This window comes from Macaca fascicularis, chromosome 13 (assembly GCF_037993035.2).
Source record: "Macaca fascicularis isolate 582-1 chromosome 13, T2T-MFA8v1.1".
NCBI lineage: Eukaryota > Metazoa > Chordata > Mammalia > Primates > Cercopithecidae > Macaca > Macaca fascicularis.
Genome location: NC_088387.1, coordinates 76,495,999 through 76,510,338, shown reverse-complemented (window position 1 = coordinate 76,510,338; position 14,340 = coordinate 76,495,999). Strand labels below are relative to the sequence as shown.

At 37.3% G+C, this 14,340-nt stretch overlaps 1 protein-coding gene across 4 annotated transcripts in view; it reads right to left on the bottom strand.

The window, feature by feature from the left end:
- The window catches only part of SRBD1 (S1 RNA binding domain 1), a 221,317-nt gene that overhangs the window by 156,135 nt on the left and 50,842 nt on the right, over positions 1-14,340 (bottom strand). For all 4 annotated transcript variants that reach the window (XM_005575971.5, XM_045369393.3, XM_074011856.1 and 1 more), the window contains 4 exons: positions 6,784-6,891; positions 4,226-4,383; positions 1,859-1,949; positions 1,070-1,177 (listed from right to left, as the gene is read on the bottom strand). In XM_005575971.5, the coding sequence (XP_005576028.3) occupies positions 1,070-1,177; positions 1,859-1,949; positions 4,226-4,383; positions 6,784-6,891 (465 nt within the window). The remainder of the gene's footprint in view (positions 1-1,069; positions 1,178-1,858; positions 1,950-4,225; positions 4,384-6,783; positions 6,892-14,340) is intronic.

Below are 14,340 nucleotides of genomic sequence, written 5' to 3'. Positions count from 1 at the left end.
AAAATAAATTACAACAAGAGAAAGAGGGAAAAATCCTGCAGTGGATGTTTCAATCTGTTTCCTTCTTGAATCATGATCCCATGGCACCTATAGTTTGTTCCTGACCTTCTCTTACTCCCCTTGTTACCATGAGTTTGTTTTTCTGACTCTGACTACACTCTTGGCACTCTCGACTATACTAACTGCCTGGCCCTTCCCTTTTGGCCTACTTACACAAATCCTAGAATTCTTCCTGTGTTAGGTTTTACTTTCTGTTGGTTTGTTGATCCTATCAGCCACCTACTCATCAGTCGACTATTCTTTTAGTTATTAGTTTTCTCACTAGCAGTGGGAGATAGCTCTTGAGCACTTTCTGTTAAATATCAGCCATTATAACTACCCTCTCTCCTAGAATTAAATCCTTTAGGACTTAATATTCTACTGTAGTTTGGAAAAGGTAGCCATGACTATTGAGATCCAAAGAGCAAGAAGGGAAACAATGGTGAAAGAAAGCAGAACTACTACAGATGCAGGGACAAGACTAGAGAAATTGGGTCTCTAATCCAAAGCTATTCACAAGTTATCTGTATGGCTATATGAAATAAAAGTTTGTGACCAAGGGATAAATGAGGAAAGAATACTGGAAATACTTTTTAATTCATAATACTTACCTTGGCTCTCAGTTCTGAAGGGTAATGATTCATAGGCTTCAAAGCTTTGGGAGAAGAAGGCTAAGTTATTCACAGTCTACTAGCTGCTAGCCTGCCTGGTACATCATTCTACTTATTATTCAATAGTTAACTAGAACCCTCAAACAATGTATAGCCTAGAAAATCCGATGAAACTGAGCCCTAATGTGCTGCTTCTGTAAAAAGTTTCTGGACTCTGTCCTGCTCTAATCATTCCTATCTCAAATGTCTCCAAGACTCAGACACTTTACATTATCCTGCAAACTTCTCGTGAACACCAAGAGGTGATCTGGAGGGCAAAGAAGAAGTACATCTTAAAAAGAGAAGGGAGGATTCATCACAAAAGGAACTTTAAAGTTCCCATGCTTCTCCAAGAAAAGAGACATACGTAACAGCCTTACCAGTAAACAACATCCAGTGGTGCAAAATAATTCTTCATTATCAGGTCAGCAAAGTAAGCTTCTGTTTCTCGGCAGGCAGTTCCATTTCCAATCACCACTGTGCTGCAGCTTCAAGTCAGAAACAGAATGACAAACTGAATTTCCAGGCATGCTTTGAAAACAACCAGAGAAAATGTACAGAATGCACAAATACTATTATATGATGTTCTTATTCTCTCATATATACAAGCAACCTGTCCACTATTGCACAAGAAAAACACAGACTTATATAGAATAAAAGACACTGCCCTGCATTTGGTATAGGAGGCAGCAAAGAAGTATTTTACTGCCACACTATCTCAAAAAAGTCAGCTTTCTTCGCATCAAGAAGGAACCAAAATTAGACATGGGTAAGTCAACTCTGCAGCAATCTAAGCCACAGTAAAATACTATGATTAAATTATATAATACATTGTCAATTTCTGAAACTTCTAACTACAACCACATCTATTCCTCAGATGGAAAGAAGGGAGGGAGGAAGGGAGGCAGAAAACTGGAACAGAAGAATGAACTGCTCACATCTGCCCATATTACCTCCTTTATTTGTGAAGGTAGCAAAGGAAGGGTGCAGCGTTTCTCAAGTCTCCACATGCAGAGTTCTCCAGCAATTTTGCCCCAGCACTGTTTTACATGGTTCCTTCTCTCTCACAAAGGCACCTCCCTTAATCCCTCCCTCCAAATTAGGGGCTTCAAAGGTATCTCTGGTTGGCTGAGCCACTGAAATATTCAAAAGATTACTTATTTTCATACTTGAAATTCAGCAAAAGCCTCTTTATTTTCTCTGCCTCTCGGAAGCCTTGTCCACAATGCAAGTAAACCACATCAGTGTGAAGTATCTGACCTTTAAAAAATGAAAAGAATAAGACATTTTACAAGAAATTACAAAGTGAAACACATCAATGATTTTATTAAGCAAGTTGTTAACACAAAAGAAGACTGGCTTGTTTTTTAAAATGAAGTCTGAACTGAGAACAGGAGAATCCCAAAAATGTCAAAGACTACTTCCCTGGAAATCACAACAGTCAATTTGAGAACGGCAGCTGAAACTGAGAGAGGTTTAGTACAAAGGGTGCCCAGTAGTTCTGAAAGGATTAGAAAACACTGATCCCTACGAACTCTTGAAACTAACTAGTAGAAGATACCTTTCAAGACAAAAAATTCCACACTGAGGAAAAACAATTGGTAATCACATCCAAACTGAGCAAAGTAAAGATAGTAAGAGCAAAGGAAAAAGAAAGCCCAGATAAAGGAAAGCAACAGAGAAGCAGATTCCAGAAAGTATAAACTGTCTCTCAATCCACACAAAATTTTTTCTTTTAATGATTTGGAAAAAACAGAAGAGAAAGTTCTAGAGATATAGAGTGAGAACAGTTTGCCTGACCCAGCCTCTACTGAAAGTTCAAGCAAACTAATGTATAAAACTAAGCAAAAGAAATGCATGATGGTCAAATTCTACATAGAATGATTTTTTTTAAAACAAAAAAAATTTTAAAGGAGTAATATAATGTCCTTACAGAAAGATGTGCCTAATGTATGAGAACAAGCTTCTTAAAAAGAAACATTACAGAAAATAAGAGTAACGTAAATCTGGCTCATGCCTGTAATCCCAGCACTTTGGAAGGCCAAGGCAGGCCATAGCTTGAGCTCAGGATTTCAAGACCAGCCTGGGCAACATGACGAAGCTTCGTCTCTACTAAAAATACAAAAAAAAAAAAAAAAAAAAACCAGGCATGGTGGTGCGTGCCTATGGTCCCAGCTACTCATGAGGCTCAGGTGGGAGGATAGCTTGAACACAGGAAGCAGAGGCTGCAGTGAGCTGAGATCGCGCCACTGCGCTCCAGCCTGGGTAACAGAGCAAGACCCTGACTCAGTAAAAATTAAATATATAAAAGAATAACATAAGTCAAACTTAGAAAATCTCAGAAATTAGATGAGATAAACTGGGAATTAATTAGAGATGAAAGAAAAAAAATTTCAGAAATGAAAATCTAAACTAAAAAAATAAAAATAGCAAATGCTAACAGAAAATAAAACAAGAAGTTAAAAGATCAAAAAATTAGAAATAAAGAAGTTCATAGGGAGCTATAAACTATTTTTTAAAGTATCAAATGGAAAGTCTAAAACTGAAAAACCAATCATTTGAACTCAGTAGATGGTTTTAGTAACAAATCAGACATAGCTGAATACAGGATTAATTAACTTAGATGATCAACAGAAAATAAACAAAAAGGAGAGAAGAAACTGAAAGGTATAATACGTATGTAATTGGAGTTCCAGAAAGAGATGCTAGCAGCTCCACAAATCCTAAGTGGAATTCATGCAAAAAAGAAAAGACAAGAAAACCCACACATACACACACACTGAAGCATATCATAAGAAAACTGAAAAACACAAAGAGAAAATCTTAGCAGCCAGAGGAAAAAGACATATTACCTTCAAAGGAACAATAATAACAGTTTGGCTGACTTCTCAACAAAAATTATAGTAGTCAAAAACAAAAAAATGACATATTTAAAATACTGAAAGTACTGCCAATCTTGAATTCTACACCAAGCAAAATATATTCTTCAAAAATGAAGGCAAAACAGAGATGTTTTCAGACAAACTAAAACTAAGACAATGTGTCTCATTAAAAGTAATAGCATAGAGTTCTTCAGGCAGAAAGAAAATAATCTCAAATGGAAGCATGGAAATGCAAAAGAAATGAATATCAGTGAAAATGTAAGTAAATAGGAAAAAAATATTGACTGGGCAAAACAATAAAAATGTCTTTTGGTATTCGAAATATATACAGAATTAAAGTGCATCATATACAAATGCATCACAATAATAGAATCTGATGGGAATTAATAGAGTTCAAGTTTGAGCCTAATTAATCCTCAATATCTCTACTGAGACATAGGAAGCATATAAATGATAGTTGTATATTAACGGGTTTGATGAACAAATGAGAGAAAAATGAAGTTTGATTATCTGGTTCCCAATACCCCCATATGTGAGAAAACTACTTTCTAAGTCTTAAAGATTAACATTATTTCCAAATCCTCATGAAATGTATGAAATGAAACTTATAACCAACTAAACAACTTTTATATGGAAAACTGCAAGACAACTTACTGGTAGGAGAAATTATAGCTAATTTGCAACCATGTTTATAACCAGGATCCACTCCCATTAAGGTGCGCCCTGGAACAGGGCTTGTTAAAAGGAGCTGACGAAGGTTCCGTCCAAACATCATTACTGATTCCTTCTCTGCATCTGATGTTAGTTTGGCTCTTTAGAAATAGAAGAAAAGGTTTTTCATTCACCCAAATTTTCTTTCAGAAAAGGAGCATTCATTTTGTACAATTATTTCTCAAAGGATAATTTATTATAACAATATAACTTAAGAGAAAAATATACAAAAATTATATTGACTCTATTTTCACTAATCACAGTAATATATGATAGCACAAGCAATTCTGAAGCAAGTCTTGTAAGTTTATCATACCTACATTACCTCTCTATCTGCTCTCTACTGTATATAAAACCCATGCTTATAAATATGTGTATATGTGAGAAAGAGAGTGTACACACATTTGAATGTCACATGGGATGGAAACAAAAGTAGGGACAGTGGGCAGGGAGAAAATACCCCAGACAATGGAAACAGCATATGTAAAGGTTCATGGCTCATTATAGAAACAGCAAGTAATTTCGTATGCTAAAGTAAAAAGAAACAGCGAGACAGAAGTAGAGGCAAGAAAAAAACAGATCACAAAGGGTCATGCATGTTCTTCTCAAGAGCTTGGATTCTATCCTGGAGACAAACAAGATCAGCTGAAAGAAGTATACAAGCATGAAATCATGAGATGAGAATTTTGAAAGGGCGATTTATAATATGCACCAGAAAAGACAAGACAGAAGACCAAGATCATCTATGACGCTTGTTCAGTAATCCAGACAAAAAATGATGTCCTCGATTAAAAGTCACCACGGAGATAAAGGGGAGGAAAAATTCAAGTTACAATAAAAGATGGCAAAACAGATAGCACTTTATAACTGACAATGTAGAACTGATGACAGAGGTAGATGTGAAAAATGACACATGGATGAATGATCATGACAGTCACGGGAATAAGATATGCAGAAGTAGGCTATGCATAGTATACAGTCAACCAAATTAAGTGACTGCAAAATAAAATAGTCTAAAAAACAAACCAAGTGGGAGTTTCCTCCTCTTTAACTGTTATTCAGGTAAGTATTCCTATCAGGAGGCGTATCTGTAGATAATACCTGCAAACTAACTTATAAACTGAAATAAGTTATATTTCTTTACGGGCATTTTAGAAAAAGAAAAAGAAAGTACTCTTGCTTATCTGCTGCTAATAGAATTCAGAAAAGGTTTATACATTAAGTGATCCCACATCAAACTGTTTACATTAAACCTTAATGAAATTATTCCACATGCAGTGAAGCTACTCAAATCAAAAATATATGCAAAAAATGTCAAAAGTGCCACTAGACATAAGCAACATGAGAAAACAATAAAAAGAAAAACATACAAAAAGAAATTGATATTTTAAATAACAAATTTTCCTTCAGGAAGAACCAAATTCCTAATTTTTAAAGTGTATGCCCTAGCTCTCAAAAGCAAGAGATGTTAGACAGCTTGAAATGAAATACAATTCTAAAAGGAACAATATTTTCAGGCTACATCTAGGCTAAAATGGATGTAACAAGAGATTAAATGACTTTGGTAAAAATAAATTGGACAACAAGACTATGTGTCTTTTTTAATAGTACCTGCTCACTCCCTGCTCTGAACCAATCTTAACTCAATGGTCAAGTCCAGCAAAAGAGAAACAAGCCCTACATAGGCTGCTAAAAATTCTAGAGAGGTTGAAGAGATGGCTACAAAACTACAGTTCTCAAGTCGCCCTTGCTGAAACTTACAAATAAATGAGAATGAAGACAATCTATAATACTTTGGAAGGAATGTATTAGGGAATGTCTAGTTTCTAAAGATTGGGTACAAAAACAAGGGTTACAGAGAAGTAAGAAAGAGGAGTTTTGCCTCCCTACATTTCTTTTCTTTCCATCTTCTGTCCTCTAAACAATTCTAAACCCCACCTCTTTTGCAGTTTTCATCTTTATTACTTAGTCCTTCTATTAGTCCATTCACATTGCCATTTTAATAATCTCCTAATATTTATCATTGATGATAATTTTTCATCCAAATAACTCCCATTTGGAGTTAAAAACAAAGTAATTGACTCATCATGTACCCTACTGATTTCTTTATGCTTTCTTTGGCTCTCTTACCTCTAAAAACACCTCCAACTAACTTCTCCATTAACTTCTCAGTTCACTTCTGCCAAGCCAAATTTCTAATCAATAAAACCACTTGTTTAGCTTGGTTGTAAAATTGCAAGACCAGTATCGTAGGATTTCAAGGGGTGCACATTAAGTGGTCAAGATTTGAAAAATATATCATAATTAAGAACTATTTTTATGATCTATGCATGTGAAAGCATCTACAGATTGAAATCAAGCCTTAACTTTAACACTTTGTGATGCAGACTAAATTTTTTCAATTGGTTAATCAATCAACATATATTTGCTACACACTGTAATGGGACTAGTACCATATAATAATAAGCAGTACACAAAATTAAACAAGACAAGATATATACCTGAATTCTCTACAGAGAAGAGGATAAATAAGGCGTTTAAAGGAATCATTCAGTGAATCACGTAAGATCTTCATTAACTCTGGCCTTGCAAAGCCACGTGGTCTCCACCTGCAAAACAGAAAAGCCCACACTAAAATTGATGCAACAACAAATAAGGCCATAAAAGGGCTCCCAAAAAGAAGGGAGGTGGAATACAGAAGGGGGTAAAACCCTTATTGAAGTCAAAGTAACATAATCTGCAAGGAAAGGCTGTGGTATCTGGAAATTATTACTATGACATCTGGAGTTTTTATTTTAAAAACCCTAGTAACTATCTATGGTCAGATATAAAACAAGGAAAAAATTTCCTCTTCAGTAAAGGGTCTCCAAAGCATTATTAATAATGGCCAAAATCTTAAGATACAAGAAAGGCACCAAAAAATTACTACAACTCTGCTACAGACTGAATGGATCTGTCCCTCCCCAGATCCATACCTTGAAGATGGGACCTTTGGGGGATAATCAGGTTTAGACGAAATCATAAGGTTGGGGATCTCATGATGGAATTAGTGCCCATCTGATAAGAAGAGATAACAGAGAGTTTGCTCTCTCTCTCTCTTTCTCAACCATGTGAGGACGCAGGAAGAACACAGCTTTCTACAAACCAGGAGGGAAGCCCTCACCAGAAAATGAACCAGCTGGCATTTTGATCTTGGACTTCTCAGCCTCCAGAAGTATGAGAAAACAAATTTCTCTTGTTGAAGCCACATAGTCTACGGTATTTTGTTATGGTAGTCCAAGTTAAGACAGCTACTGTATCCTTTTTTTTCCCCTTTCTTTGTCTTTTTCTGAGAGTTAAAGTAGACTGAGCAAAGCAGAAATTCTATTTTAACCCTTGCCTCTTGCCATTTTTGAGTAGAACTTACTCTATTGCTCAGGCCACAGTGCTCTACCAGGCAGCATCTGCATATGTAATGAGGAGTATAAATGCCACAGAATCAATTGTTAATGAACACTGGAGAAAGAATAGAAGAGAAAAAACACAAGCTAAAAGAACAAATGTAGCCTCACTGAAATTGTCCCTATAAACCTTATAAAATTAATCAGGAAAGAAGGGAGGGCTAGAAATGAAAAGAAACCAAGCTGGTAGCACATTTAACATTAACCATGAGGTCAGCTCACTCTCTGACCTGCTTCCTCATAGTTGTTTGGTGCCTACTGTCCTAGAATTACACAGACCCTGTTACTAGATTTTAGCTTCCCTTAACTGCTTTATAGGTAACAACCTGAACATTATGAAATGTTAAGTTTTCCATTTGAATACTCTTTCAGGTCCTGTGTACCAAAGAAACCACTGACAAAAGGTAGTATGAAAGACCCACCACCAAGAAGCTGACTCACCAAAGAGTACAGTTTCCATATCCTGATGATTTTATCCCCCTCACCCCAACCAATCAACGACCACAATTTTCAGGTTCCTTGCCCTCCATGATCCCCTTAAAAATCCTAGCCCAGGCTGGGCACAGTAACTCACATCTGTAATCCCAGAATATGGCCTCCCAGAGGCCAAGGTGGGAGGATCACTCGGAGTTCAAGACCAGTCTGGCAACATAGCCAGACCCTGTCTCTACAAAAAATAAAAATTTAGCTGGATGTGGTGGTGTATGCCTGTAGTCCCAGCTACTTGGAAGGCTGAAGCAGGAGGATCGCTTGAGCCCAGGAGGTTGAGGCTGTAGCAAGCCATGACTACACCACCACACTCCAGTTGAGCAACAGAGACCCTTTCTTAAAAACAAAACCAAAACAAACAAAAAAAACCCCAGCCCAGAACTTTTTGAGGAAATGGATTTCAAGTCTTCCTCCCATCTCCTCACTCAATGCCCTGCAATCATTAAACCCTTTCTTTTTTTTTTTTTTTTTTTTTTGAGATGGAGTCCCACTCTGTCACCCAGGCTGGAATGCAGTGGTGTGATCTTGGCTCACTGCAACCTCCACCTCCCAGGTTCATGCCATTCTCCTGCCTCAGCCTCCTGAGTAGCTGGGACTATAGGTGCCCGCCACCATGCCTGGCTAATTTTTTGTTTTTGTATTTTTAATAGAGATGGGGTTTCACCGTGTTAGCCAGGATGGTCTCAATCTCCTGACCTCGTGATCCACTGACCTCAGCCTCTCAAAGTGCTGGGATTACAGGCGTGAGCTACCTCACCAGGCCCATTAATCTCTTTTCTCTGCTACAAATCCTGCTGTCTTGGTGTATTAGTCTGTTACTGCACAGTGGGCATATAAACCTCTTGGTCCTATGATACTATCTACTCTGTTTCATCCATCTATAGCATCTCTGCCCTTGCCCTCTTGAATGAAAACCATTAACAAAATATTAATTAAAATTACCTTAAGGGTACTCTCATCCCCTTTACTTATCTTAGGCTAGGAAATGAACTAAATTTCACTGAACAAACATTTAAGCACTTACAATGTTTTATTCCAAAGATTACATAATAGCAACTAATTGAATCTCTTCCATAGAAAGTGCCATATAATTTTTAAATTTTAGTGAAAGTGCTTTTAGGCAGGATACATCCTTCCTTCCACCTAAATCCCTGCTGCTCCCTACTGTAACATTTGCCTGAAGGAATTAGGGATACAGAGGAGTAGGATTTCTCTACTCCATTGAAAAAAGGCATGAATTCAACAAATACACCTTTTTTCAATGAAACAAATATTTTAAAAATGTATGGCACAATAAATGTAAAAATAGAAATAAATGTTAAAGATATGAAGAGCTCAAAAGCAGAAGTGACAGCAAACAGCAGTATAATACACTAGTTAAAAGTATGATCTGTTCTGCTCTATTACTTTTTTTTTTTTTTTTTTTTTTGAGACAGTTGAGACAGAGTCTCACCTCACTCTGTCACCCAGGCTGGAGTGCAGTGGCACAATCTCGGCTCATTGCAACCTCCACCTCCCAGGTTCAAGCCATTCTCCTGCCTCAGCCTCCAGAGTAGCTGGGACTACAGACACGCACCACCCCGCCCAGCTAATTTTTATATTTTTAGTAGAGACAGGGTTTCACCTTTTTGTCCAGGCCAGTCTCGAACTGCTGACCTCAAGTGATCTACCTGCTTTGGCCTCCCAAAGTGCTGGGATTATAGGCGTGAGCCCCCATGTCTGGCCTTGCTCTACTTTCATGGTGGATTTACTTAAGTATATCTGTGCTACTATTTCTTCAACAGTAAAATGGGAGTAATAGTAGTCTACTTCATTGAATTGTTGTGAGTTAATATATGCAAGGGACTTATAATGGTGCCTGATACATTCCATGTAAGTTTTGCTGCTACTGCTATTATTATTAATTTGGGGAATCCAATGTCAAGAAAGACTTCCCAAAAGAAACATCTGAGATGGGTTTTTTAACGAATTGTAGTTTACCAAGCAAGAAAAAAGAATAAGAGCATTCTGGGAAGAAATCATAGCATATGTAAAAGCTCAGAGGCATGAAAAAGCATGGTAAATTGAAGTATAAGATTAGTGCTTCTAGGAAATAAAGTGGCAAGATCAACAGGAGGGAAGATGAGGGTAGAAAATATGGCAGTGACTAGATCATAAGGGGTCTTATACACAAACTATAGAGGTTGACCAGGTGGGAGAGAGAACATAGTCCTGAATCATGGAACAATATGCTAGACAGTCCTTAGAGGCAGGAAGACCTAATGGAGCGATTTTTTTTAACGTATGTATCTGATTTGTCTCCTAGGGTCATTCCCTTTAAGCCACTGCTTGCAGGAAAAAGCCTGAAATCTTAAATATCACCTACCCATACCCTCTCAAACCCCCAGTAGTCTTCTTCAAGTCTCAAGATCCTCCGTTGGCTTGGACTGCTCTCCTCCCCTTCCTGAACAGAGAGCTGTGGGTCTATTTAATACTTGAGGATGCCTTGATTATACCCATTCAGTTGAACTTAGACCACCAGACCCAGCCCTGAAAGAGAACAGCTTTTTCATTTCCTACATTATAGAAACTCCTTTTTGCTCCTTACACCAAAACAATTCCTGCCCTTCACAGGCTTCCTGGGATTTATTGAAGGCACTTAGCATAATAAGGGACCTGAAATAGCATAGTAAATTCACAAACCCTGTTACTTAAATCTTTAAACTTAAGAAAATATGATGGGTTTGCCTTACAGGATATCATCCCAAAACTTGATTCTTCCTCTAATTCAATAGTTAAATACATCTGAATAAAACTAAGGAGGATTCACTTAAACCAAATCGTACATTGCAAAACACATGCTATGTATGTTGCATACAATGAAGCACAAAATTGAGGTGAGGGATCACAAACTCCTCCAAAGAAATATTCTCTACTTTGGCAAAGAAATATGCTCTCCCCACTCCAGTTGTCAGATAAAGATAGGCTCTCTCCACTGTGCTTTTTTCCACATTTGAAAGACAGACAGTTTCCCTTAAATCTACACGAAAAACAGCAGCACAATTTTAGAGAACAAAAATTAACTTATCAAGTCAAAGACACAAAAATATGAAAACTCAAAAAGACAAGTTCTGAAGCCAGGTGTGTGTGCCTGTTGTCCCAGCTAATGTGAAGGCTGAGGCAGAAGGATTGTTTAAGCCCAGGAGTTTGAGACCAGCCTGAGTAACATAGTGAGATAATGTCTCTATAAAGAAGTTTTCTTAATTTTTAAAAAAAGTTTTCCTTAAATATGTTTTTATTTAAAGAGCAAATGCAGAAACTTAAATTTCTGAGGTTCTCACAAACACAGCAACTATTTCAGCATCTAAAAAGCTTAGAAATCCTCTTCATATTTACCTTGTACTAGTAACATACAATTCCAAATGAGGAATTGTTCAGCTGCTGAATTTGGACCTAAATATTAGTTTCAATACTAATACATTAGCATTAAATTCTTCCTTGTTATGCTAATTAACTTATGTAATAACAAGATTGCCATTTAAATCATTATTTGCCCTATTACATAGTTCTTAATATATTTATAGTTTGAGAGTAACTATATCATCTACCTTATTGTTCAAGCCACACAATTTTTTTTATTTATTTATTTTTTTTTTTTGAGACAGAGTTCCACTCTTGTCGCCCAGGTTGGAGTGCAACAGCACAATCTCGGCTCACTGCAACATCCACCTCCCGGGTTCAAGCAATTCTCCTGCCTCAGCCTCCAAGTAGCTGGGGTTACACGCATGCACCACCATGCCTGGTTAATTTTTGTATTTTGTGTAGATACAGGGTTTCACCATGTTGGTCAGACTGGTCTCGAAGTCTCGAACTCCTGATCTCAGGTGATCCTTCCACCTTGGCCTCCCAAAGTGCTGGGATTATAGGTGTGAGCCACCACGCCCAGCCGCTACACAAATTTTATGCTTCACTTCACCTCTCCCTAACCAATCCACCCACCATTTAATCAGATACCTTGTCCTGCCCCGTCTACCTCCTAAATATTGCCCAGATCTGTCTACTTATTCCCTATTGTTACCACCCTAGTCTAAGCTACGATAATCTCTTGTCCCATATCTACTCTTCATTCCTTCCAAATAATTATCTACACTATGGCGGCCTGATTGATCTTAAAATGCAATTTGATCATCACACACTCCTGTATTTAAAATCTGTATTGGCTTCCCACCATCCTTAAAAGAAAAAAGTATTTAGCATACCTGAAAGCTATGTATTAGGATCTAACCCGTGCCAACATCTCAATCTTCATTCCATGTCACTTCTCTTCCTTCTCCTTCTATCTCCGACCTAGGCTAGATGTCAAGTCCACACTACTCAGGGTTCTGTTACAAGCACTTTTCTTCTTCTTCTTACTGCACTTTTCCTTCATAACCTCAACATACTCTTAATGATTTTCTCGGTGTTGTTCTCATGAAACTACGTTGTCATCACGGACAAGCAGTATATCTGTCTAATTTACAGGTGAATCTCCAAAATCTAGCACATAACCTGAATATATGAGTACATACAGAAGAGGGTGGAAGAAATAGGGAAAAAGAGAGTAATAAAAGGAACAGGAAGATTCATCAAGTAAGCATTTCGGTAGTCATTCACACATGTTTAATGGGAAGAAAAAAAAAATTGAGAATAATTCTTTAGGTCCTAGAAGAATGTTTCAGCTCTTGGAATTATCTAAATTAAGAAAAAGTTTCAGGCCAGGCACAGTGGCTCATGCCTGTACTCCCAGTACTTTGGGAGGCGGAGGTGGGTGGATCACTTGAGCGCAGGAGTTTGAGACCAGCCTGGGAAATATGGCAAAACCCCTGTCTCTACAACAAAGAAAAATTTAGCTGGGTGTGGTGGTACGCACCAGTAGTCCCAGCTACTTGGGAGGCTCAGGTGAGAGGACAGCTTGAGCCTGGGAAGTCGAGGCTGCAGTGAGCCAAGATCATGCCACTGCACTCCAGCATGAGCGACAGAGTGAGACCCTGTCTCAAAAAAGAAAAGAAAAAAAGAAAAAGAAAAAGAAAAACTTCCAAACTTGACTGAAAATTATATTACTATGCCATAATGATGTAACATGTTACACTGTAGGCTAAATAATATTACAAATTTTTCAATTGGAAAACTAAATAAAATATAAATAAGTCATAGAAAAATAAATCACTGTAAAAAAATTCCTTGACATTTACTTAGTCTAAAGATAATAAATAGCTTAAAAGCATATTTTTCTTTAACTATTGAGGACTGACTCTGATACTGAGTATTATGAATATTTAAAGAAAAATAAGCCAGAAGTTGTCTTCAACTTACTGTAATTTACTAAAACATTTCTAAAAAGAATTAGCACAATAATCCACTACTTTGTAATAACAAATACCATCAAAGGCCTGTTCTTCACCAGGCATTGTGCTACACAGTTACATAGATTATCACTTAATTCTCTCAAATCTATAAGGAAAATATTACCATTTTAAGGATAGACAAAACTGAGAAAGAAATTAAGTAACAAGCCCATAGGTGCAGAGGTAGAAAGTCATACAACTGGAATTCAAACTCAAATATATCTACTTCTTAGGAGTTTCCTCTATGAAACTATCTTAGAGTTTTATCATATCTTACCTAATTTCCTAATTTTTTAAATCTAGGATTTCTTTTAGGCATACATTTTCTCTTTCCTTTCACTGGAATTTATTTGCTTATTTATAAAGAAAATAAGCATTCATAAAAAATAACAACTAGCCAGGCATGGTGGGTCATGTCTGTCATGCCAGCATTTTGGGAGGCTCAGGCAGAAGGGCCGCTTGAGCCCAGGAGTTCAAGACCAGCCTGGGCAACACGGCAACACGGTAAGACCTCATCTCTTTAGAAAAAAAAAATCAGTTTATCCAGTGGTGCGCACCTATGGTCCCAGCTACACAGGAGACTAAAGTGGGAGAATCACTGGAGTCTGGGAGACTGAGGCTGCAGTGAGCTATGATAGCACCTGTGTGCTCCAGCCTACGCAACACATTGAGACTCTGTCTCTCAAAACAAGAAAAAGAAAAAAGACAAGACAAGTATATAGGAAAACATATACAAGTAATACAAAGACATTTATTTGCCTCTAAT